This window comes from Malaclemys terrapin, chromosome 1 (genome assembly GCF_027887155.1).
Source record: "Malaclemys terrapin pileata isolate rMalTer1 chromosome 1, rMalTer1.hap1, whole genome shotgun sequence".
Taxonomy (NCBI): domain Eukaryota; kingdom Metazoa; phylum Chordata; order Testudines; family Emydidae; genus Malaclemys; species Malaclemys terrapin.
This window is the reverse complement of record NC_071505.1, coordinates 60,749,889-60,777,453: the sequence shown is the minus strand read 5'-3', so window position 1 is coordinate 60,777,453 and position 27,565 is coordinate 60,749,889. Positions and strand designations below refer to the sequence as shown.

The following is a 27,565-nucleotide window of genomic DNA, read 5'->3' as shown; positions in this document are numbered from 1 at the left end:
AGTTTCACAAATTAAATGAAAAGGCAATACATATCATTGCTAATTTAGATATTGGTAGCTTAAAAATGGTTTGACACAAAGAACCAAATTCTGCTCTAGAAGGTGTGCCTGTAACTCATTTTCATTTAACTTGGCCTTGAACTGTTGTGAAACATATCCAGGTTCACTATCTATTTTTTTAGTACAGCAAAACATTTCCTTAATGTAACAGTATGGAAGTGACCAACAAAAGCCAGTGTGTATGTGTATACGTATGTCTGTGTTTGGTTTGTCGTACATAGAAATACACATTTAAATAAACCTAAAATTATTGTACAAATGTTAAGAAATATAATGTGAAGACGACACTCCATTCTTCTTTCAAACCCTTGAGAAAAAGATAGGTATAATGCCATAAATCGAAGAGACACTAAATTTTCACTGGCCTCTCAAAATTGACTTGCCTTTGTTTCTTGATGTAGCTCACATCAAGATTGCCCAATTCTAAATTTTCATAAATCACTATTTGTGCAGAGAAATTAAAACACTACAAATGCATACCATCTTCTGCAAAGCTGTGCAAACATACCATGAGCAGTTCTCTATGCTTTCATACTTGATACATCTGTTTTTTCTTGTCAATCTCAAGAAAAAACTGTTTTGAGCTTTCAGTGACTTGTAAAGACAATGCTGCACCAACCCCTTCTCAGTGGGCATGGGGATGTATGAGACAGGTAATGCCTGTGTCAAAGGAAGATGGAGAAAGGGAAGGGCAGATTCAACTGTTCTGGGGATGGGATAGTGGGGAGTGGAGAAGTGTCGCCACCACCCCGTCTACCACTCACTAGTCAAGCTTGAAGGGTGGCTCTCATGCCCTTTACCCCCAGCTATCTGTAAAACATCCCAGGTAGAGCCTGGCGCAGATACACAAATGTGTATCCGCAGCCGATCCACAGACATTATCTGCGGATCTGTGGATTTGTAGGGCTCTACACTGGAGGCCAGGTTGAGGCTCCCAGGCATCCCCCTTGCCGGAGCTTGGTTGGGAGTCGTGGACCCTCCACCTGCCCTCGGCCAGGAGGGGAGCCAAGGGGGTGGGGATACGGCCGGGGGCTGCTCTCAGTGCTCCCCCCACTCCGTCAGGTGGAGGGTCTGCCACGGCTCCCCAGCTGGGTTCCACATCAGCAGAAATGGTCCGCGGATATCCATGGATATAAAGCGGATACCCGCGGATTTTCAGGGCTCTAATCCCAGGCACACTGCTAGGATTGCTCCTGATCTCCCTGCCACATACCGCTGAAGTATATGTTTCGCAGATGCTGGGTGGAAGGGGAAATCGGACCAAATTGCCAGTTTTGGGGATCAGGAAGGACTTTTTCCCCTCAGTGGAAGTCTGGCAAGATGTCCACTATGTGTTATCCATCTTTCTCATAACATCACGGAGGCCCAATTTTAGGTTAATAAGGATTAAGGCAGCACTTTAAAAGAATGTTTGTTTATAAGTGGAATTTGTCCTTTCACTTCAAGTTGTGACTGGTGTCCCACATGGGCAAGAGCCTGTAATAGATCAGCTGCTGAAGGAAAGCATGAGTAAGAGACCCAGGAGATGGCTGATCTACAGGTCAGCTCAGTGTGAAAAAGGGTCTTTTGTCTTAAGTCTTTGCAGACTAAGGTACCCTCATTCTTCTTCACAGGGGAAGATGAGAGGCTCTGGAGATGAGCTGAATCCCAGGGATTACGCTGAAGAGGGCCAACCCAGAACAGTGATTATTGCTTTACTATATCAGGGAAATGTGCTCAACTTCATTTTGAGAACATTAACTACCCAATACGCTACATGAATCCAGAATTAAACTTCTCTGAGGTGCAAGCAGTATATAAAAATGTTAAACTAGTAATCATTTTGCTTTATCTTAACATGCTTAAAATATATAAAGGCAGATATTTAATACTGTAGAGAAAAAAATAAACAATTCCAATAACACCTTTAAAGGTAAAGGAGATATACACCATTCTAGAAATAGGAAGTCAGACAAGCTAAAACTAAGAAGATTGATCAAAAGTTATATTTAGAATATTGATGCTTCTTTTTACATTTTTAGTTAAGTCCTTGCAGAAAGATAGATAATAGAAAGATTTTACTAAGAGCTATATTTAGTAGTATTTATAAGACAAGACAAAATCAGTTACCTCTAGGAGGTGACCAGTCAGAGGTCTCCACAGAATCTCAATCCTATGCATGTTAACCAGTCCCGTTTCCAACAGTTTAGCAACAGCAAAAAGAGATGGTTCCTAAGTAAAATGGAATTTAAACACATGACTAGAGATACCTAGTGTAATTTTAAAAATGTTCCCCTTCTTTAGATTTCCTGGGAAGATTTTTCCATTCATTACTGTAATTGTATTTGACAACGTATGGAAGTCACAGACCTCACACTGCAGCTAAATGGGACTGGAAGGTTTCCACAGATGCAGCAACACTATGTTATTACCAGCCACAAGAGGATAGGAAAAGAGACAAACACTCCCTTTTGATAAGTTTTTTCCTTTTTTGATACACCGAGTTTGCTTGAGTAGCACGAGTATTAAAATCCCTCCCAAAGCTCTCTCTCTTGCATAATAATGTATTTTAATGCTATCCTTCCAAACAGAAGATCTGAACACACTTTACTAACAAAAGAATCTGATTTCTGTTCCATCGTAACAGACTTAAATTAGAAATATATAAAAGCCAACAGTAGAGATTATTTTATCTAAATATTTAGCAAAGCTCGTATTACTGTTATCCTAGATTTAGGATCAAAGTTGTAAGTTCCTGAAGAGATGTAATCAATCTCCCATTCATTTGATCTGTGTACAAAACAATAGCATTTTATGCTCAACTATAAAAAAAATTATCACCACATAGTAAAATGGCTGCCACATTATAATTATGCTGCAGAGTGCACTTTACTATTTCCCCTTAACGTGAGGTTCCTTGTTCTCATTTTTAGTTAATATTAAATTCAAACTATTTTAACTCAATTTCCTTTCTTTGCATTTTGAAGTCCCCTCTCCCAGTTTTATAATTTTAGTACATAATAAACCAAAAATCATTTAATCATTTTTGTATTTACTTCTCTCCTGAAGACACCACCACCAAAACAAGAGAACAAGCAACACACCACCCAATACCACACCCATCAAGGGAAATCCTCATCCCTAAAGCTCCTTAAATATCTCTGGGGGGTAGCGGGCTCAGAAAGTCATTCCACTTCTCTCCCCAGGACTCCCACGTAGTGATGTGCTTTTTTTGTTTTAAACCAAAATTGTCAAACTAGTTTTAAAGCATTTTAGAAGATATTGGTTGAAATGGAACATTTTAATATATCCCATATATCCCAGAGCATACCGTGTCATTCCACAACATCCTAGCTTTCTGAAATCTACAAAGCTTTTAAAAACTCATCCATCTACAACCTGATTATTAATGGAAATGTTCGACATTGCTTAGTTAATGTTAGAAAACATGATAAAAATACTACACAAGTGTTCAGAGAAGATTTAGTAGCACTGCCAATCATTAAGAACCAGAAAATTCCTTAATGTGCTAATTTTATGCTCATATCATATGTAGCATTAGCTTATTTTGATATTAAAAAACACTAATCTAGCTTAACAACAAACATGAGTCTGATGCCTATCTTACAAATACATATCTGAAAAGTAATAACCAAGTGTTCTATACCTTGTTATTTCCATAGGCCATTTCCATAGCTTCCAGAGACAAGGAACAAAGGGCATTTATTAAATGATGTAAAGACACGTCATCAAGGTACCTGAAAAATACCAGCTATCAAAACACTGTCACCGCAGATACAAACAAATACTTAGATCGTAAGAAGATGTCTCTTACTGTGAGCTTTCAAATAGTCTTGAAAGTATATTGGATATAACTGGTAAATCAGTCATAACTGCTGTAGTTAGAACCTAAGGGACAGAAAAATGTATTTTGTAGATTGCAAGAGAAAGTATTGCACAATCATTATATTACAGAATGAACAATTATGCTTACTGTGCTGGGTCCTTCTACAGCTCTCCCAGGTTTTAAGGCACCTCCAACGCCAGGCTTTAAACCCAGAATCCATACGAGATGCTGAAATATAAAAGGATGAATTTCTAACTGAACTATACAGATCAATGAAGATAAAATACTATATTTGTATTTTTGGAGATATCTGATCTCTAAATATTTTTCTGAGTTCCATGAGAAAAGCCTCATCAGTTTGTGAGAAGAAGCTAACACTTCTACTCTTTTAGGGCTGGCCCACACTAAGCCCCCAGTTCGAACTAAGATACGCAACTTCAAGCTGAAGTCGAAGTACCTTAGTTCGAACTTAAGGTACTTACCGCAGGTCCACACGCGGCAGGCAGGCTCCCCCGTCGACTCCGCCTACTCCTCTCGCGGAGCAGGATTACCGGCGTCGACGGCGAGCACTTCCGGGATAGATTTATCGTGTCTAGACAAGACGCGATAAGTCGATCCCAGAAGATCGACTGCTTGCCGCCGAACCAGCGGGTAAGTATAGACGTACCCTTAGAGAACAATCAGCCTGCACCTGCTCTCTCAGGCAGATACAAATGAAGTTCAGAGGACAGTGCTAGAGCACTTCTTTATGGACATTAGAACATATAATGAGTAAAATACAATCTAAGCATATGTTGCCGTGTTCAAATCAACAATGCCCATATCTTAGAAATCATAATCTACCCCGAATTATAACAACAAACAAATCAAAAAGCAATACATGCATTACCTACACCATACCTGTAGAGTAGCCAAGACAAGTTGCCATGATGTACCAAGAACTGCTCCATGGCAGTGAGCCAAGTTAAGTAATGTCCTCATACATTGGATATTTTTTGAAGTCAGCTAGACAGAACATGTTACATTGTTATATTTATGTATTATGAGAAATCAATGGCATTCCTAGTAAAATCACTAATCTTAAAAAATATTTAATGATAAATTAAATAAAAAACCTGCAGTTATGAGATGCATCCATACCAGGGAAGTAACTCAACAGCTTTCAACAACTGGTCCCCCATTCCCAATTGAATAAGGGTTGGGAATAGCTTGACAGTGTAAACAGAGTCAAATGATTTTCAATTTTATTTCCAGAAATTAGACACTTTGTTTCTCCAGATGTCTGACATTTAAAAAAAAAAAAAGGGGGGGATGTTCAATCATATGACCCTGTCTACATTAACTGTTTTTAAACCATAGTTGAGGGGGACAAAGGGCACCCATTACTGACATTCATAGTCATGATAATGGGTCATTCAAGTGCACAAAGAGCCACAGTGGCCACCTCTTACATGATAACAGATCTTTCATGTCCACAGGTTCTCCCAGCTATGAAAAAATTAGGAGGCTACTTTAAGTAAATGGGCCTCTTGCTACAATGAAAGATTATCCATTATCTCTGCTACAAGTAAATACACAAGAGAGTTCCAGCTAGTCATAGTGAGTAGGTTCAGTTCATTGTAGTAGTAAGGAATCACATAGGAAGGAAGGGATTGAGAGAGAATCAGATACAGAAAAAGAAAGCAATTCAACAGAAAAAAGTTACTTAGAAATTGTACTTTACCATTACTGTTCCCTGTGGCTGGAGAGCTAGCGGTTGCCCTACTGCTACAACTTGCTGGTGAGACTCACTTGATGGACTGATCATCTGAACATTCTGCCCCTGAATAGAATAAGCTAGAGAACAAAGAAAAATCCTCATGTAAAATGCAGTAAATATTCTATTAACTTGGCTGCAAACACATAAGTAGTAACTTTACTCACGAGTGGTCCCATTGAGAACTTTGCAGGACTGAGCCCCTAGATTATATTTATAGCAGTGTCATTATGTCACTTTATTTTATAGGTAAAAATAGTGTCTCACTTACATTTATTATTGCATAGGACTTGCAGCATAACAGATACTCATTTTGAAAGGGAAACCATCAACTTAAAAGGACCTTATACAATCTGTACCTAACTACTGTTAAAAGTAAATAAAGGCTACTCATCAGTAACCAGTGTTTGAGATGGACTCTTCACATTCCCACTCTTTGGATGTGCCAACACCGCAGCCTAGACAGTTTAAATACATAAGAGTGGAAATGTGCAACAGCCATTCAAAGAACACTACCCAAAATTATTATTAGAATGGGAAGAGATTAGAAAAAGGGATTTTGCTCTATTTTTTCCACTGTTTACTTTGCGCATACTCAGTTGCTCTATTTCTTCTGTATAGTTCTTAGTCAGTCACCTTCCCTTGTATGTGTGGCTTTTCCACACACAAAACGAGAAACATTTGAAAAACAAGAAAGGATTATAAAACCACTGAACTCAGAGAGGGACTCTGGAGGTTAGTACCAGAAATTATTTTAATTTTTTCTTTAAACTGACTGGGACTTCAGGTTGATAGTTCCTTTTAAATACCAGTTCATGTGAGAATGACAAACCACATGTCCTCCTTTAGTTTTATCTGCACTGGCGGATTTTGATATTGTAAACACCATAATAAGCCATTTGTCGTGCTTGCAATATACTTCATACCCACACTCAAAATGTTTCTAATGGAGCACAAGCATTGCCAATGCTGTCAAAACTGCACTCTCTCTGTGTAAGGCTCATTGTGGTTACCATGCATTGAGTCACTCTGCACCACTGTAGCTTGTGTATTCAAAGTGAAAATACTGAAGCTGCACTAGGCGTCCCCAGTACAGTGCTAGCGTCATAGAGTGACTGATCCCTTTAAGAGAAAGCAGGGCCAGTGCACCAATGATTGATTAGCTGCCTCCCAACTGGGGTTAAAAGGTGGCACATGGGCCATATAAGAGGAAGAGAAAGAAGGGCAGGTGAGAGCTGCCCAAGAGTACAGACTGAAAGAGCAAGGAAAGGGACAGGTGACAGCTGCCTGGAAGGAGAAAGGAAAGGTGGAAGTGACAGCTGGCACAGACAGGAACTCTGAAGAGAGCAAAAAGCTCTGCAGGCCCTCCCTGGGAATAGGGAAGGATTTGGTAGGAAACTAACAGAGTTGCTAGCCTGCTGACCCAGATAGCCAGTACCAGAAGGCTGGAAAGGGTTGAGTCATTGGACTGTGTTTTGGGTAGAAGAATCATAAGACTGGTTACTTTTAGGTGGACAGCCAGGAGAGTGGGGCCTTGGTGCAAGGGCAGAAAGGAACTGGAAACTAAGTGCTGGTGGACTCACGGGTGGGTGACTCACCTGGAAGTGATGTCCCTGGAGAAGGAAATGGAAAATCACTGTACTTGATATGTTTTACTGTGGAAATTCGAAGAATGGTTTTACTATGATGATTATATGAACTACTGTACATGTATTTGAATAATTTATGCCCAGAGGCAGGACTCTGGACTGGACAGTGAAAGAGACTGAGCTTTTTTTCATAACTGGCCTGGGGAAACAGACAGGTGCACCTATTGTGCTGCAGCCTGCCATAGGAGGGCACCTCAGTCTGTCCTATTACAGCTATAAAGATAATTAGTCCCTTTCTGCAACCAACCTGTGCAAAGACTATTGTACTCCTCACCACTTTGTTTTTAGCTTCTGCAGCTTCCTAAATTTAATTCATGCAGTAGACAAAATGCAATACCTTCAATCTTCTTTAAAGAATATTTAATATTAAGCCAAATTAAAAATATTTTAATGCAATAACAATGCCATTTCATTTTACAAAATATTTCATACACTGAAAAATTCTAAATGATACTGTTCACGTTCTTATAAAAATTGGTACGGTGCCTTCTAACTGTAGATTGCTACCCCCAGAAGCTCCTTCTTTGAGACCTGTACCGAGAACTATGGGCTAGGCAACTACAATACTGCATCTGCAAACTATGCAGCGATGCACTCAAAACACCAGAGCAAATATGGATGCAATGCACCATTATAAATTACAACGATTGAGTGGAACCATTACAAGTTGCAATGGTGCAAATCTCCAGGTTAGACAAGGCTTCTCTCCTTATCCTATAAGTAAGGCTGCGAGTTTGTCACGGAGGTCACAGACAGTCATGGATTCTGTGACTTTCCATGACCTCTGTGACTTCGGCACCGGCCACTGCTGGGGCTGTCTTGGGCCACCATACCCCCCTCTCCAAGCAGCAGAGTTTGGGTGTGTGAAGGGGTAAGGGGTTGGGGCCTGGGATGGGGTGAGGCAGGCTCTGGGCGGCACTTAGCTGGAGGGCTCCCTCGAAGTGGCAACATCACCCTCACTCGCTAGGCAGAGGCATGGCCAGGCAGCTCTGCACACTGCTCCGCCTGCAGGAACCGGCCCCACAGCTCCCATTGGCCGTGGTTCCCGGCCAATGGGAGCTGCAAAGCCAGCACTCTGGGCGGAGACAGTGCGCCGAGGGACTCTGCTGGCCTCGCCAACTCCCCCTCAGCACCAGCAGGGATCCCGGGCCACACGCCGCTGTCTGCCCTCCCACCCCAGTACCCAGGCCGCCCTCCCCCAACACCTGCAGCACCCCTGGGCAGTCCCCCCAACCCAAGTTTTGGTCAGGGCTATATAGTAAAAGTCATGGACAGGTCACGGACTGTGAATTTTTGTTAATGCCCGTGACCTGTCCGTGACTTTTACTAAAAATTCCCATGACTAAAACATAGCCCTACCTATAAGTATATGATAGTCATAACATGACAAGGCAACTAATGGTCCCAATTGCAACATAGGCCAGATCATCCTCTCCTATGGAAAACCTCACGAAGGAAAGAGGAAAGGAAAAATCAGAGTTTTCCCAGATCATTCCAAATGGGGGTGTGTATATTTCTGCTTTTGTCCCCCAAGAAACATCAGTGGCTTCTTCCCTAGAAGCCATACACCTCATGGGATCTAACACAGACACAGTGCCATCAACACAAGTACCCTGTACTTCCACATTGGTTCTGAAGGCTTCTTCCCCCACTAGTTGCCCAACAGGTGTGAGCTATATTTAAGACATGCTGTTAGGACTCCCCAGTCTGTAAATGTGTCTAGAAAACTCTTCGTAAGGAGAGAGACTATAGTGCAAAGTGCAGGGATCTGTAGGAAAGCTTAAAACAGCTTTAGCCTTTAACAATTTACAAGTAGATTTTGCATTGTAGGTGGAGGGATTATACTACCTGTATTTGCAACCTGTATCTCTTCCTACCCCTGGCCTATCGCCTGCTCATGCAAGGGCCCTCAACCTTGAGGCATTCCCTGGTGGGATCGAAGGATAGCAGGGGAGAGTAGAGAATAGTGTTGCCGTGGCAGCTAAACCCAACTTCCATGAAGGTAGGAGAGAGTCCCTTCCACTCACAGATGTAGTAAATATAATCCAACCCATGGAGTTACAAAAAATATGAGTACTATAACAGGTTATTTTGGACATATTTTTGTGCTCTGTAAACTTTTCTGCAAAGAATAAATAAGATCTTTTAGTAATTTTTTTAAATGTAATTTTAAAAAAATAGATATTCTCAGAATACAATGGGTGAGGCATAAGAGCCATTATATCTAGAATGCATCAATACCTGAAATGTCAGTTGCACATCACTTTTTTTTTCTTAAACCAAAAACAGTTTTCTTTTTCAAAGTTTATAGTGGATAAATAAAGCAAATCCCCAGTCATGCAAAGTGTTGCACGTGGGCAGGCTCCAGCACGTGCACAGTGGGGCCATAGTCACGAGTATCAATTTGAAGTATCAGCTTTTTCAGTTTTACATACCACATTGCCAAACATTTTATGCCAGCAGATACTAAAAACTTACATATGTTTACAGTCATGTCATGAAAAAGAAAAGTACACCAAGTTTATCATTGTGGCTTGAGGTTATTTTTTACATTAAGCATGGGTTAACGTAGTGTGTGAAATAAGATTAAATAAACAAATGAGTATACAATTTAGCCTTAATTATACCCTTACATTTGCTGGAGAGAGTTGTAGTTGTGCTGTTCAGTACAGTGAGGGCATAATGAGGAGGCAAGGAGCCTTTGCAAATGGCAGTGATAAAGGCATCTCTTGAAGTTACGAGACCCAGTTTTCCACAAAGTGCAGCCATGGTCAATTCTGCTTTTAAAATATTTTCTGTGGCAGCTTCATCCGTGCTGAAAAAAGTACAAAGCGTTTAATAGAGACAAGTCAGATAGTCATTATATAGAAATAAGCAGCTGGTTAGAAGTATGATGGTAAAAGCCAGCAATAATTCATATACAATACTGTCAATACTGAAAATGTCAAAGCGCAAATTTAACCAATTAAAAAAACATTTTGGAACTCTAATTCTTATTACATAGCTCTTCTATTCTGAATGATTTAGCATAAGGAGTGTAGAGTGGATGTGTAATTTTTTTAAATTAGCTTTCTACCATCAGAAGAATGTTTATGAGGAGTCAAGAGGGTTTTTGGAAGAAAAATATCTAATTAAAAATATTGCAAAACCATAGCTACTAGTAAATAAATCCCTCAATGGAAGCAATCACGGCTTTTATCCTTTAAGTGGTATCATTTCACCGTACTGAAAGATTCCAGCTGCTAGTGTAAAAATGATTAAATAAGTAATTAAAACGTAAATCTTCAAAAATTTATTTTAATTGGGTCCCGATTTGAAGTCATACCAAGAGGTGTGTATGAATGTAAATAATATAAAGATCCCATCCTTTTAATATTTACAAGTCAAACATTTTTCTATGAAATCTGGATACAAGGTGGTTCTCACTAGACTTTTAACCACATTTTTAGGAGTTGCCCTAAGAGGAAGCTAAGAACATAAAAATGTCCATTTGAGGTCAAACCAATAATCCATTTAGCCCCGTCTCCTGTCTGCAAACAGTGGCCAATGCCAGATGCTACAGAGGGAATGAACAGAAAAGAGCAACTATTGAATGATCCATCCCCTGTCGTCTGCTCCCAGCTTCTGGCACTTAGAGACTTAGGATACCCAGAGCATGGGGTTGCATCCCTAACCATCTTGACTAATAGCAACTGATGGACCTATCCTCCATGAACGTACCTGTTTTTATAACCCAGTTAGTTATAGTGGGAGCAAAAGGTTTAAATTTTAAGATGTATAAATTTTTTACTGAAAAAGATGTTAAGAAAACAACCCAGAAAAAAAATTGGAAGACACATTGGTACAAAGACACTGATCAGGATGGGAGTGTCTCTATAACTGAAAGGGAATATTCATCTTCAATTTGTCTAGCACCTGATGATTTTTTTTTTTAATATAAATTAGTTTATAGATGGCATTTAACTCTAGGTAAAATCCATCTTATTTTTGCTACTAGGGAAGCACTCTTTTGGAGTGTTTGAGGGGAAAGGGGAACATACTTGCACATATGGTGGTTGTGTCCAGGAATTTGAGTTTGGGTAGGAAGCTTTTAAATAGTTTCATCTTATGACAAAATGCCAGCTTCCTAGAGATCCCCTTATTTGCTCACTTAATGCTCCAGTAAAGGATACACATTTTAAACAGAATGACAAATTAATTTTTTTTTTATTGTTAGCAGCTACAGGAGTGATCCCCGACGCCTATGGAATTGTGGTCTAGTAAAATTTGGACTGTCCTTGTAATGGAAAAGCTTTCACACCAAGTATGTACACAAGAGAAGCACCAAAAAGAGAATAGGTATTTAGAAATTTGGTCACTCATTTTAGCGAGAACAGAGTGCTCCAGCCATCAGGCCAGAATCTTCAGCCAGTATCTTTGAATATTAACCTGATCCTGATTAAGTTATAAGTAACATACAATATAGTATGTTAAAGTTTTATTGCAACTTGGCCTTAATGAAAAGTTGTAAAAAAAAATAATAATAATAATTTCTCTGATAAAATGATTTCTCATTCCAGATAGAACTAGGGCTTATGTTAGATTTTTGGGGATCATCAGGAAGATTATTCCTGCAAGGCCAGACTGTTCTTCCTTAAATCACAATCACCATCACAAATCATTCATTCCCCATTTCCTGTGAACAGCTTCTTCCCCCATAGCAGCCAACTAGACAGGTTCCAAAAAAAATCAGTTTTGAACAGAATTGTGAACGTAACCTATGAAGGATCAGCAAAAAATTAACACAGAGTGAGTACCTGGCATCAAGAAGCAGCGACAGTGCAGCAAGAAGACCACACCAGCACGCATTCACCATTTCTTCCCAAACAGCTCTGTTAACTTAAAAGAAAAAGATTTTATAGTGCTAATAGATACTGGAAGTTTATTAAATAACTGTTAGATCTTTTTTAGGTTAGTAATGTATAGGCCAAAATTATTTTTATATTCCCCTAAACAAAAAAGTAGTTACATCTGAGAGAAGATTGCTGAAGTGAAAATATCACCATGCAATCATTAAAAATTAAGGAAAACTGCCAGTTAAGTCATCAGTCATTGCTCTCTGACTCCTTACCTTTTTAACAAATTCCCTTGCATTTTCAATCTATAACTAAGGCTAGGATTCTGTCATGGAGGTCATGGAACCCATGACTTTCATTGAACTCCATGACTTTTTTGCATGGGGGCTGGAGCTCCGAGCTGTGGCGGGGGGACCCAGCACAGCTGTCCAGCCACGGTCAGCGGCCCCCCCTGCATCTGCCCAGCCGCAGCGGGCAGCCAGCGGACCCCCTGCATCTGCCCAGTCGATGGACTTGAACATTATCCATGTTGTTTTTTTTCCCCATCCTGCCCCGACCTTTGACATGTCACGAAGGTGTCATGTATTCCTGTGGAGCCATGGCAGCAGCACCATGGAGAGCTCTGGATTTGTTGAAGCCCTGGCCCATCCTGATGATATGCCCATCACTCCCATAGCTGGGAAACCAGTACTGAGTGTTGACGCCTTAGCATGGAGGCATTCTGCTCCCTGCAGCATTACTGCCTCAGCTTCCTGGCATACTAGGCAGCAATACGAGCAACAAGAATGATTAAAGGTCTTGAGAACTTGACCTATGAAGGAAGGCTGAAAGAATTGGGTTTGTTTAGTTTGGAAAAGAGAAGACTGAGAGGGGACATGATAGCAGTTTTCAGGTATTTAAAAGGGTGTCATAAGGAGGAGGGAGAAAACTTGTTCACCTTAGCCTCTAAGGATAGAACCAGAAGTAATGGGTTTAAACTGCAGCAAGGGAGGTCTAGGTTGGACATTAGGAAAAAGTTCCTAACTGTCAGGGTGGTTAAACACTGGAATAAATTACCTAGGGAGGTTGTGGAATCTCCATCTCTGGAGATATTTAAGAGTAGGTTAGATAAATGTCTATCAGGGATGGTCTAGACAGTATTTGGTCCTGCCATGCGAGCAGGGGACTGGACTCGATGACCTCTCGAGGTCCCTTCCAGTCCTAGAATCTATGACTCTATGAATACCATTGGAGCCCAGTCTTTCTGTGCCCAGGGAATGGGCACACCACCACTCCTTGCACCAATCAGCTCCCTGCATCATTGCTGTTTCTGCCTCTTCCCCTATGTTTCTAATTAGGCTCCCTTTCCACCTCCCTATTCATAGCCCCATTTAACTTTTGTTTCTCCAGAACCTCCATCTTGTCCTCTGCAGCCAGAGACCTCCTTCTCCAAGCCATATATCCTACCATCCCAATACCGGTATTGACCAGGATGTCTCCCTGACCTTCCAGGGTTTCTGTGTTATGCCGGGTTGAGGACTCAGGGAGGCAGCAGGTAGTACTGGAGAACAGAACTAACTAGTAGAACTTGTTCTATTGCCTTTTTCCTGCACAGATAAAATAGTGTATAGCAAAAAAGGAAAATAACTTAAAATTGAAAAAGTGGGTTATTTCTGAGATGTTGTAAGCGTGAAACAGTGTCTGAGAGTGAATGCACACAAGTCAAGAGTTTCTAGAGACTGGCCATTCAGCTACAGAAACTCAAATATTCTCGGAAAAAAATTCAAAAAGAGATTTTCAAAAGCGTGTTCTGTCAAAGTTATGAAAAATGTGACCAAAATTTAAATTCATTTGTCCCAAGAAAAAGTTAGTATATAAAACTTAGAAACTAAATTAAAATAAAGTATGGAAGAGAGGATTTTGCTCCTCTGCTTTAAATGTAAATCTGCAAGCAATCTTTATTATGGAGCTGCTAGGATGCTTCTATAAAACTCCATTTAAGACTTCTAAAGTAAATTGAATGTATCTAAAAATTCAAGGCATTTAATCATGAGATTTTATTTCTCTTGTGTTGTACTTAACATAGTATCTGCATTTTTGTATACCTAGCTCCTTGTCAGTTTGGTCAGATACTGACTGCAAATCTTGCTGCTCCGAAGACTGTGTTGGTGATGAAGTTGCCTCAGTCATGGTCTGATTGTCTGTTCCAGCCTGTCCCAACTCTCCTTCAATCATGGTAGTGATACCACGGACAAGATCCAATAAACAGTGGAAAGCCACAGACATGGCATAACCTTCAGGAATTGTAGGTGGCTCTACTTTATCCAGCATTTCTAGGCTGAAAGATTAAAAACATTACAAAAATATTTAACAGCAATACTGATGAAGTAATTGAATGAACAATAATGAAAATCTGATCAAATAAATTGACAATACTCCCACTACCCACTATTAAATTATCAAGCGGTGACGTGGTAATATCCTAAGTGGATATTAACGAGGTACAAAAAAAGATTCTTACACCAAATACACCCAAAACTAATTAAAATATGACTAAATATAAAGCTACTACGATAGTGAGACTATTTTATATCTATGTCAATGAATCTTTGTGTTAGTGAAATTTGCTTAAATATTTGACCAATTTCTGAATGAATCACTTCATTTTTATTCTTATTGTATTAACTCAAAACTAATTACAGTACCATAAATGTATCACTTACAGATTTAAGGAATTTAAACAAGGGAAAAGTATTAATTCAGAAAACCACCAGAAAATAAACAAATTACAAAAAGTAAGATTATGTCATGTGGACGTCACTGCTTGTCTGTTCCTATGAAGAGTTATTGCCCAGGCCCACCACAGTTGGAGGGTAACCAAATATTTCTCATCCCTCACTGAGCCATTTGTGTCAGACAACTCTAGCTGCTGCAGCCATAGAAGAAGAGGTAGAGGTAGAATAGGAATCACTTACAGAGGTTGCAACTGACTGATAAGCAAGGGATCTGGATTAGACCCCAGTGCCTGCAATCCATCAAAACAGATAATCGGTCTCTGGCTAAACTATAATATTGAATTTGATTGGATGTTGCAAGCATAAAACAGTGTGCGAGTGCATGCACACAAGCTCCATTTAAGGCTTCTAAAGTACATTGAATGTATCTAAAAATTCAAGATATTTAATCATGAGATTTTATTTCTCTTGTGTTGTACTTAACATAGTATCTGCATTTTTGTATACCTAGCTCCTTGTCAGTTTGGTCGGATACTGACTGCAAATCTTGCTGCTCTGTGTGTTGGTGAAGAAAATCCTCTTTTGGGATTTACTGTACAAAGTTCATGATTACATTCTTCACTGTTGGATATCATGTGACCAAAACATCAATATTTATTTGACAGTTGCAGCCTCATTGCCTCTCCTTCCCCTTGCTATTCCCCTGCTGCCTCAAATCCAGCACAGAGCTGGTCAGCACAGTTGGAAAAGAGAGCAGGAAGCAAAGGGTGGTGGCAGTAGTAAAGCCAGCACAAGGAGAGAGAGTGCTGCGCCAGAAACTACCCGCTGCCCCCAACAACCACCACCTGATACCTCAACTGTCCTAATTTATCATTCAACTGTCCTAATTTATCCAGCTGCACCAGGCCTCTTCACCAACCCCATTACATAAGTCATTATTACTCTAGCCCACCATCCAGATATACCACCACCCTGCACCATCCGCTACTCCTCCTCTTACCCAGATGCCCCAGCTATTCCCTTTAGCACCCTCCCTGAAGATAGGGAACTTGGGTATGCATACTAAGAGGGATCCCCCATAACTTGCTTCTGGGAAGCACAAATGGGAAAGACTGCCTTCTATTCCCATCCCCCACCTACTTTCAACTGCTCAGGGTTAGGCAGATCAGTCACTTGTTCTCCATCTATGAGAAAAATTATAGAAGGGACTTGAGAGGCTGAAAACAAAATAGAAACTTGGTCTGATTACCCCAAAAGCAAGAAAGGAGAGAGAGTGTATTTGTATGTTGGCCCAGTTTGGCATTCAAACATTTAATGAGGCCATGGCTTGAGCACAGCTGACTGGCAAAGTAATCACAGGGGCAACATCAGAGACCAGCAGGAGGATATGACCTACTCAAAGCCGTCAGATATTATGGTGGAGAGCTTAAGGATCCTGCTTAGCCAGAACTGCCTATGACAAGGCTTAAACAACTAGGCAGCCTATCCAGAAAATTAGGCTGATTAGCAGTAGCAATACATGCCTACCAACAGTCCTGTAACAGGATACTGTCTCACACAACATTCTCATAAGCAAACTAGGGAAACACAGTCTAGACAAGCCTACTATAAATGGGCGCACAACTAGATGGAAAATTATACTCAGAGTAGTTATCAATGGTTCACAGCCAGCTGGAGAGACATATCAAGTGGGGTCCCAAAGGGATTGGCCTGGAGTCAGGGTCTACTCAATATCTTCATAAATGGTTTGGATAATGGCATAAAGTGTACACTCAAAGTCTATGGATGATACCAAGCTAGGAAGGGTTGGAAGAGCTTTTGAAGGACAGGATTAGAATTCAAAATGATCTTGATAAGTTGGAGAAATGGTCTGAAATAAATAGGGTGAAACTGAGTAAGGACAAATGCAAAGTACTGTACTACACACTGAGGAAGGAATAATCAACTGCACAAATACAAAATGGGAAATGATTGCCTAGGAAAGAATACTGTAGAAAAGGATCTGGAAGTTATAGTGGACACAAATTAAATGAGGCAACAATGTAATACTGTTGGGAAAACGAACTGAACATCATTCTGGGATGTACACCTCTACCCCAATATAACGCGACCCGATATAACATGAATTCTGATATAACGCGATAAAGCAGTGCTCCGGGAGGGGCAGGGCTGCACACTCCGGTGGATCAAAGCAAGTTCAATATAACACGGTTTCACCTATAACGTGGTAAGATTTTTTGGCTCCCGAGGACAGCGTTATACCGGGGTAAAGATGTATTAGCACGAGTGTTGTAAGCAAAACACAAGTAGTAATTCTTCCATTCTCCTCAGCTCTGATAAGGCCTCAACTGCAGTACTGTGTCCAGTTCTGGGCACCACACTTCGGGAAAGATGTGGTCAAATTCAAGAAAGTCCAGAGGAGAGCAACAAAAATGATTAAAGGTCTAGAAAACATGACCTATAAGAAACGATTAAAAAAAAAAACCTGGTTTGTTTAGTCTGGAGAAGAGAAAACTGACTGGGAACATAACAGTCACATAAAAGGTTGACCACTGAGGACAGGACAAGAAACAATGGGCTTAAATTGTATCAAGGGAGATTCAGTTTAGACATTAGGAAAAACTTCTTAACTGTAAGGGTAGTTAAGCACTGAAACAAATTACCTAAGAAAGTTAAGGAATCTCCATCATAGGAGGTTTTCAGTAACATGTTAGACAAGGATCGGTCAGGAATGGTCTAGAAGAGGGGTGGCCCAACTGGCATGCAAGCAGGGTGAGGCGGGGTCTTGGGGCTGCTGCCCAGCGGGATGATGGGGTCTTGGGGCTTCAGCAGGAGTGGGGTTGAAGCCCCAACCCCCAGCTCCCAGCAGGTGTGCCCCGGCTCTCCAACTTCTGAAGATTGTCATATGTGGCTCAGAGGGCTAGTAACTTTGTCCACCCCTAGTCTAGATAATACTTAATCCTGCCTCAGTCCAGAGGACTGAACTAGATGACCTATCAAGGTCCCTTCCAGTTCTACATTTCTACAGGCTGGTTTAATAAAGTTATGGCCTTCTCTTCTATTATAAATATTTGCTTCGTCAATAGCTGCTGATTAGATGGCAAAACACTAATCTGTAGAAGGCTGTAACTTGGGGGGGGGGGGGGGGGGAATGTCTTTAAATCACAATGTATTCAAACAGAAAAATAATCTCACCTTACAACTCTTTTTTTTTAAAATAAATTTTCTAATCACTTAGCTGTTTATAAGAAAGTTTACAAGTCAACTAGTATAAGTCAATAAAAAAATACAGCAAACAGAATGAAAATAATATTTGTACTAGTATTGTTAATTATCCACGGACATTTTAAATGAAAGAGCAATTTTTTTTTTAAAGTAACACATTCCATGCCTAATATACAGCTTCAAATAACTTTTCTGTGGCTTTACATAGAAGAGCATGGGTTGCAGATTAAAACATGAATGGTTGAACTTCAATACTCAAGAACAAGGACACTCAGATTTATCATATTACACCTTGGTACTACAGCAGATGTATCTTTATATAATAGGGTTGATAAAATGTAATTTTTAAAATTAAAAATCATTTTTTTAAAAGTTTAAATCATGATTTTTATTTCTCTCTCCACTTTAGAGATAAACTCCTAGCATTGATATTTTGTACTCATTTTATTAATTTCCTAATTGTCAGTAGACTTTCAGATTTTACAAAGAGGTGTGTTTTTTGTTTAAGAAATGTCACACTTAAAATAGTGAAATGCTCTGACCAGGCTACATTCATCTATCAGGGGTTTCAGTATGAAGTCAATGAAACTTGTGCACCTAAATCACAGGCTCCTGTTTTTGGAAATTTTGACTTGTGCTGTATAAAAAAGGTCACAATGACTTTGTTAATGTATTTAAAGTCTGAATAACTTTTCATGTTAACACTAAAGCAGTTTTGTTTTGAAGTGACAAAGATTTTATGCAACTAAGAAAAGTCTAATAAAAATACAGGTTTAGCCCCTTATGCTGAAAATATTTATGTGCACATCAGTTTAACACAATAAATAGTTCCACTGAAGTCAAAGGGAATATTCATGAGAGTGAAGTTATACCTGTTGAAATGTTTGTAGAATTTGGGCCTTAATTTTCAATATTTTGTGTTTTGCCTATAGTAGTTTTCAAATAAGATCCCCTATCCGTAGTGACATTTAGAACACAGCATTTATAATTTAGTTCATTATAAATCTTAATCTAAAGTTGGAATATCACGAACTTTCAAATTAGTTAAACAATGCCTCAACCTAACTTAATTCAATGTTTTTTTTTAAATTCAGTGATTTAAATAATTTAATCATCTTGATTTAAATCACTCTGCCTGCCTTGTTATATACAGCACAAGCGGTGTACATGGAACTTTATAGGAAAGAAAGTCCCTGCTTCGAAGAGTTTAAAAATTTAAGTCTGAATGATAATCACACAGAGAATTAGACAGTGGATGTGAGAGATAACAAGAGGGGAAAAAAGAAAAAAGGATGAACTGCTCTAGAGGAAACATTACTTACATTAGTCTGAATTTTTGCAACGTTTTGATGATGGGTTTATTTTCTGGGGTAAAACTGTTAATTTTGTTTTAATTAATAAAATATAAAATTAGGTATGAGATGGACCAGAATGCTCTGGAGAGGGGTTTAAGGATGGAAGATGAGCAGAGAAAGGTAAGTTTTGAAGGATTTGAAAAAGGAGAAAAAAGGGTACCTGGAAAAAAGAAAAGATGAGATTGATGTTAAAGTAGAGGACAGTGTAAAAGGAGGTACAATCTCATGTAGGAGACGACAAAATGAGTGGGATCAGGCTAGGAGACTAGGCAGCAAGTCAGATTAAGGCACAGGAATATACCTGTGACCCCATCTCCTAAACTCACATGATGAAAACAAATTTTTTTTTTTTTTTACAATTCTATTTTGAGCCCTCATCTATCTAGACACTTATGTGACTCATTATAGTAGTATCTGAGTGCCTCACAGTCATTAATTTTATCCTCAACACACCTGTGAGGTAAGGAAGACATATCCTCCTTTTACAGATAGGTAACTGAAGCACAGGGTAGATTAAGTGACTTGCCCAAGATCACACTGGAGGTTTGTGGCTGAGCCAGGACTTGGACTCAACTCTCCTGAGTCACAGTTCTATACACTAGCCACTAAACATACTTCCTATTTCATGACTGCAAATAAATAATATTCTGAAAATGCAAATTACATGTAAATGATGTTTGCCTGAACCTGCCGAGAACTATTATCTTAAATGGGGTGTCAACTCAAACCCACTGCTCTGGAGGGCCCTTGACTCCATCCCGACAGGGATATCTGCCATGTGGCTGGGGCCCTGGCCCTCCCTGCGATCACCCTATCATGGCTCTGCTGGGGTGTTTACAGAAGTACACACAGACAAGGGTGAATGGTAGCTGAGTCCTCCCACCCCCTAGACAGACTTCATACACTTGAAGACGAGGAATATGTGGGGAGAGACACTAGAGACTTCCATTAACTGAAACGATGGCTTATGTAGGTGATCCTTATCACTCTCACCCCGAAGTGGAGCACAGCCATAGTTTGGGAGCGTAGCTGCAGCAAAGAGACAAGGACTAGGGCCCACATTCCCATACGAGTCTCTCTCTACAATCCTGGATTTCCTTAATCTGGTTCTAGAGTATAAGCAGGGAAATAGAAGATCACAGCTGATCATAGGCTGGGGACAATTTTTATAGCGTCTTTCAAATAAGGAAATAAATATGAACGTAATTCAGAAGGAGCTGGAGTCAATGAACAGATCAAAAGGTGAGGGGTGGGATATGGTTGGAGAACCAAAAGATGAGGAGGATTTTAGCTGAAGATTTCTAGAGAAACAAGAGAGAGGAGAAAAAGGGAGAAAGCAGGAGGCTATAACTGTTGGCCAAAGCATAAACCAGGTTTCATACTTAACCTAAGAACAGCAGGGTAAGTTAGACAGTATTTGCACACTCAGTCTTAGTCTCCTTGTTCAACTAGACATTGTCTAGCACAAACTGCTATTACACCTTCAATAGTGGCTGAAATTTATTCTTCAAAAACATTCAAAATCTACAATGGTAGCTTGAGAAGAGAACCTCTGCACTCACTTTTGAAGATTCAGACCATTTGCTTTAAAAATACCCATTTCAGGTATGTTAGCAGTGTGGTGCAATTTTATGGGTTCTGAAACTAAATCACAGTTTTAAAGAGATGGCACTAAGGCCAAGTTTACACTACAAACTTACATCAATATAACTATGTCGCTCAGGGGTGTGAAAAATCCACACCCCTGAGTGACGCAGTTCTACTGACTTAACCCAGGGGGTAGACAGCGCTATGTTAAAATGAGGTCTTCTCCTGTTGACATAGCTGCCGCCTCTCATGGAGATGGATTAACTACGCCAATGGAAGAAGCTCTCCTGTTGGCGTAGTGGTGTCTTCACTGAAGCGCTACAGCAGCACAGCTGCGCCATTGCAGCATTTTAAGTGTAGACCTGCCCTGAGTGTTACAGCCACAGTAAACTGGCATTGTTCCAATAACCCGCTGTATGATGTAACTAAGATATGAATCCTTGATTTGAAATATGCAAACTACTGATACATAATGTCTCTAGTAGAGATTTAATGGCCAGTCGTGTCAAGTACCATTTCTAATTCATCCTTTGTATATGGATTCATACAATACAATATAGGTTAGCGTGGCAACTAGACCAGTATTTCATCAATATAGCCAGTATTTTTATTTCAACTGAAATAAAGTTAGTTTTCTTGCAATATCCTATTTCCCACTGCCTCTAATGCCTTTCCCTTCACATTGTTTGGTGCTATAACAACCAAGTACAAGGGTTACTATTTTTCCTATTAACATTAAAGAATTTTTATTTATTGCATTACAGTGATGCCTAAAGGTGCAGAATTAACACAGCAATGGCATGGCAAAGAACAAATGATGAGGAATATTTGGATCTGTATCCCAAGTACACAGAGAAAGTCAGATCACCGCATAGGCATCAACAGGAAGAGAACCCACAGTAGGACTAACGTCAGCAATGTGCTGAATATCACTGTACATCAAGGCAAGAATAACGACATAATTAACATGTAAATGTTTTTATTCCCAAAATTTCATTTTTAGAGAGACATTAGTAATTTTACTACTTACTAGGTAGCTTTAGCACTGCCTTGTATTGTTACAGTGAGTATAGGTATCCAGGTGCCTCGATATTCAAATGCAGGTAAAACAGTCACACCTCCACCCATTCCCAGCATTCCTGGGTTGGTTTGTGATGATGCTGTACCCCCAGATGTATTGCTTCCTATAAATTAAAGAAAAACAGAAAGAATAAAAAACTATGCTCTTTAGTTTTATTTTAAATTAGAAGAAAGTATTCTTTTTCTGTATTTCACTGTGTGCAGAGATATGCATATAATAATGCAAGAACACATGTCTGATAAAAATTTCTCAACTTTTGAGTGCCCCCTGCTGGCTAAAATGAGGTATATTTTGTATGGTTCTCTTAGTTAAAGGGGCATCGTTAATATAAATGATTCAGTTTTTACACACACACACACACACACACACACACACACGAGAATATAAAATATTTTGTACTTCTGTAACACCGTCCAACAAAGAGCTCAAAACATTTAACAAACATTAGCAAATTAAACCTAAAAAGCCCTGTGATACATGTTGGAGTAAGAAGGAGATTACTGAGTTACCATTAAATTGGATAAAGATATAAATAAATGTAAAATAGTTCTTTCATTTTAGGTTTACATATGTATCAAATGTAGTAACCCAGCTAGTAACCAGACTACAAGCCCTCCAGGGACCTTGCATTTGTATTTGGGCTGCTAGCCTGTGCTGAAGCCCATGCCACCATGTATATACTCCTATTGTTACCTATGCTAAAGTTAAAGTACAATCACACCTTCACTTACCAGTGTAGCCATACCCTTTCTGTGCAGAGAAGGCCTTAATTTCCTGCTATGTACAAGCACCTCACCTGACTATTTGTTTAAAAACTGTAGGCCATTGCCTATGGTAGACGCTGACAAGGCAATATGCACGGTTGATTAATCATTGCCAGCAACAGATTCAGTTACTAAGCCAGCTGCACAGAGCTGCTCTGGATCTGTGCTTCTAACATGAGCTTGAAGAAGGAGAGAGAGAGAGAATAAGGAAAGACTCATGCAAAGGGGGGGAGAGAAAGAGAGAGACAGACAGACAGACATAGCAAGGAAGAAGAATGGGTGAAATGAAAGATAAAGAAAACATGACAGGAATATAAGGCAAAGATAATAGTGCTGGATCCAAGGGCTTGTCTGCACTTCAAAGTTATTTTGGATTAAGGTAGGGTGTGAATTTAACTATAGCTATTCCAAAATAGCTCCCCCGTGTAGACATACTTATTCCAGAAAAAAAGTGTCTACATGGGGAGTTATTCCAAAATAGCTATTCTAGTTAATTTCCCTATGTAGACAAGCCCCCCAAAATTTTCCACTGGGAATTAAGGAGACCCCAACATTTATAACTGAGCTACCAAAACATGTCTAACAAACGCCAGGTAAAAACATTTTTTTAATTTTTAACATCGCTGTTAACTAATTGAATAAGGAACATGTGGATATGGGAAAAACTAAATTTTAGATTAAATTTAATTTCCAGGGAACAGGAAGAATGTCCTCATATCTTAGATATTTTCTTGCACTGTCTGTGTTCTCTAGATATTAAGAAAAGTACAGATAGGAGGAAAAGTGGTACTATCATTTCAGCTACTGAAATTTAGGTCCAAATCTCATTTTGGTCACATATGAAAATGTTGTCTCATTCTATTCCTCACTTGTAAATACATCAAACCTCACATAATTTAGCTTAATTACAAATAATTATTATTAACCTCTCAAGAAAGGTTCAGAATCACCCTAGAATAAAAAAAGATGTTTGCATATCAGGAATAGGGTAGTATCTGTGCTTACCTGAAATTTTCCTTTGAGTAATAAGTCCCTCTGTTGCAATGGGTCCTTCAGCTGGCTTACAGCCTGTGAGCCTAACCAGTCATTGGCAGCAGCGGAATACCCTGCCTCCTGCAGTTCCCTCCGGTTGAGACAAATTCCACAGTCAAGATGATTCCCCTGCACTTGCCTAACTTACGGATTGATAATTATGTTTTGAAGAAAAAGCACAACAAAATAAACCTGAATTTTGGATGTCAATTTACATCTCTATCGTGGATGATCTATTTGTCTCCAGGTGGGCTGGATCTGTGGACCTTATTTCTTGAAGAACGGAAGTTTTTCAGTAAACACAAGTAAATTTTCCTATTCTTCATCACACTATGGTCCACAGATTTCTTACAATTGGATTTTGAGAGCAATGTGCCTCCTACCTGGGTGGGAATTAGGAGTGTCCTTTAAATATGGATATCCAAAAAGAGGTACATTATATATCTTCTATCTTCCTTTGGGCAGTGAGATGTAGAGAAGACTTCTGCCAAAAATATCATTGGCTAAAGACTGCACCACTAATATGTAGAATATGATGAATTTATTTATTAAGGGCCACATGGCAACCTAGCAGACCTCATTACAGGAAAAACTTCTCTGCTCTGAGTTTAGCAGTGTTTCTACGGATTGGACTTTGTTGCTTGACAGGAGGAGGAACAATTTACTGAATTTACAGTTGGGAGGACTATTTGCCTGAATTCAAGGTACAATAATGGGTCTCATCTGAGAAAGCTCCCAACTTCATAAATTTGTCTGATTGGAGTTAGTAGTTAGCCATTAAAATAAACTTCCTGTTAAGTATGACCCTTACCGCAGAGGTTCGATTGGAATAGTGCTGTAAGAACTGGAATTAGGTTCTATAACCTTGGGCTGTATTTGTATAAGATTTGCTTTTCTTGAATATGTTGAGAACATTATAGTTCAGAGAGTTATCCTTTTTGCTTGGACACATCCACATAAGAGGGGGAATTCAAGCTATGGCCTCGTCTAAATGAACACTTCATTCATGGCAAACTGGGTGTAAATCTACTCCACACTAGTGAGCCATGCTCTAAGTGTCCATATACTAAAAGTTACCTAATGCACTTTGATCTATCCCACTTTGAAAAAGTAGGAGATCACAGATCACTAGGGAACTTTTGGTGTGCAGCAGCAGGGTCCCAATTAGTGTGACCAGATAGCAAGTGTGACAAATCAGGACAGGGGGTGAGGGGGTAATAGGAGCCCATATAGAAAAAGCTTCAAATATTGGGACTGTCCCTATAAAATCGGGACATCTGGTCACTCTAGTCCCAATGGACACCTAGTGTGGGGTAGATTTATACAGCGTTCATACAGACAATCCCCAAGTTTCACTTGCTTAGTATGGTAGCTAAACCATGGACTTTGCATCAACCAGCAGAAAAAAAACCTATTGGTTGACTTCTAGGATCCACAAGAGTGATAAATGCTTCGTCCAAATATCCATTTTGAACCTTTCTGGTGCTAGATGGAGAATTGTTTTTTGCAATAGCAGACCTCCTTTGTGAGGTAGACATATCAGAAGATCTAATGCTAGGTCAATCTAGGCCTGAGATTGATTGTCTTTCTGGGCACTGAAAAGGCTAATTAAATTTTTTTATTAAAGCGAATGTTAAAAAATTATATAATACACAGGTTAAGAAAAGAGTGTCTGTACATCTGGGCATAGTGCTTAGATTATCCACAATACAAATTTTATTTTAAAAGTCATAAGACACAAAGTGCATAATCAGCAATAACCCAAATTAGGGTGACTAAATTTAACAATACAGTTTAGATACTAGGATCCGAATACTTGGGTACATCACTCAGGAAAAGTTATACAGAGTACAAAGCAAATATAGGAACGAGTGTAGATTGTCCCTCAGTAATTGAGCATTTAAGGCATCACTGGTGCCTCCCTCTCTTTCATATCACTCTGATCTGAAGTAGTTTATGTATGCTTTCACTCACTTTCTGGCATTTCCATGGACTTCTTGAGAGTGGAAATAGGAAAAAAAACTGTGCCTACGATTTCTGCACAAATCCATAGAGTATCAACTCTGGACAATGCCCAGTGATCTTATTTTGGCCAAAGCTATTGGTAGCCATCTGCTCCCTAGCTGAAAGAGTCTGTTACCCATCAGGACACCAATTCCAGATAGGGCTGCCTGGGAGTCATGCAGATTGCTCTGCCGCAACTGAGGGCATCTGTGCCTCATCTCAGCACCCTAGTATGTTCAAGATAACACATTCAAAGTAGTATTCTCTCTTGTACTTCAAAGCCTGCTTCACTTGCCATATAATCTATACATTTCTTTCTATAGTGTCTGGCAGGAGTGAGGATTGTAAATCTACTTTTCTGATTACTCTGATTAGCCTTAGCTTTCCATAAAGTTTCCCACTGTAGAATTAAGAGAGCTGAGAAGAAGCTACTCACCTTGTGCAGTAACGATGGTTCTTTGAAATATGTCCTCTATGGGTGCTTCTCTAATCAGAGATTTTAGGTAGCAGTGTCTGTTCAGCCCGCACATGTGCTCTCCCCCCCCTTGTGGTCTGTCTCGAGGCTATCTAGCACTGTGCAGGTGCCCCCCCCAGTTCCTTCTCTACGATAGAGCCCTATATTGAGAACTCCCAAGTAGAGGGGAGGAGGGCATGTTGTGGAGCATGCATAGGGACATGCATCTGAAAGAACCATTGTTACTGCACAAGGTGAGTAACTTTCTCTTTTTCTTTGAGTAGTGTCCCTATGGGTGCTCCACTGTAGGTGACTTCACAGCAATATCCCCCATGGAGGGCTGGGGCTTTGAAGTGGAGTCTGTTATTACAGAGAGTACTGAGGAGCCGAAGATGGCGTTGGAGGCCAAATCTCCAGGTTTCACATAATGTTCTGTGAAAGTGTGGGCAGATGCCCAAGTTGCTGCTCTACAGATTTCCGAGATAGGCACATCTTTAAGGAATGAGACCAAGGTAGAAATTGACCTCGTGAGGTGTGTACGGACTCCAGACAGAGGCAATAGGTTGCGTCCTTGCAAACAGAGATTAATGCAACCCGAGACCCATTTGGATAGTCTTTGAGCCGGTACTGCGGAGCCTTTGGATCTTTCTGCAAATGAAAGGAAGAGCTTAGGGGATTTCCTAAAGTCCTTAGTCCTGTCCAAGAAGAATGCTAGTGTTCTTCTAACGTCTACATAGGCAGAATCGCCTCCCTGCTATTATGTGGTTTTGGAGGGGAAAAAAAAACCAGGAAGATAGATCGGTTGATTTATATGGAAAGCGGAGGCAACTTTAGGGAGAAACTTGGGATGCAGCCTTAGAGTTACTTTGTCTTTAAAAAAAGACCATGAATGGTGGGTGTGCCATCAGTGACACTACTTCTCCTATGTGCCTAGCTGAGGTGATGGCAATTAGAAATACTGTCTTCATGGATAGCTGTAAGAAAGAGCAAGTTGCAATGGGCTCAAAGGGAGGTCTAGTCAAAGCTCTGAGAACTAGGTTAAGATCCTTACTGTGGAGGGCATTGATCACAGTTTGGTTAGTCTGTCTCTGTTCAGGGAAAGACAGAACTGGGCCACATCTGAAGACACCTCACAAATAGTCAGGAGTGATGAAGGTGCATTCTGTCATATGACCCAACAGATAGATGCAGGCAGTTCCTGACCCACATAAGGGTGGTAAGTC

General features: G+C 39.9%; 1 protein-coding gene across 4 annotated transcripts in view; it reads right to left on the bottom strand.

Moving 5' to 3' along the window:
* Window positions 1–27,565, bottom strand: part of MON2 (MON2 homolog, regulator of endosome-to-Golgi trafficking) — a 172,964-nt gene that overhangs the window by 81,948 nt on the left and 63,451 nt on the right. For all 4 annotated transcript variants that reach the window (XM_054025391.1, XM_054025400.1, XM_054025417.1 and 1 more), the window contains exons 11-20: window positions 22,038–22,191; window positions 14,211–14,443; window positions 12,088–12,169; window positions 9,925–10,106; window positions 5,610–5,722; window positions 4,787–4,891; window positions 4,034–4,114; window positions 3,875–3,948; window positions 3,707–3,797; window positions 2,170–2,271 (exon numbers count right to left, since the gene is read on the bottom strand). In XM_054025391.1, the coding sequence (XP_053881366.1) occupies window positions 2,170–2,271; window positions 3,707–3,797; window positions 3,875–3,948; window positions 4,034–4,114; window positions 4,787–4,891; window positions 5,610–5,722; window positions 9,925–10,106; window positions 12,088–12,169; window positions 14,211–14,443; window positions 22,038–22,191 (1,217 nt within the window). The remainder of the gene's footprint in view (window positions 1–2,169; window positions 2,272–3,706; window positions 3,798–3,874; window positions 3,949–4,033; window positions 4,115–4,786; window positions 4,892–5,609; window positions 5,723–9,924; window positions 10,107–12,087; window positions 12,170–14,210; window positions 14,444–22,037; window positions 22,192–27,565) is intronic.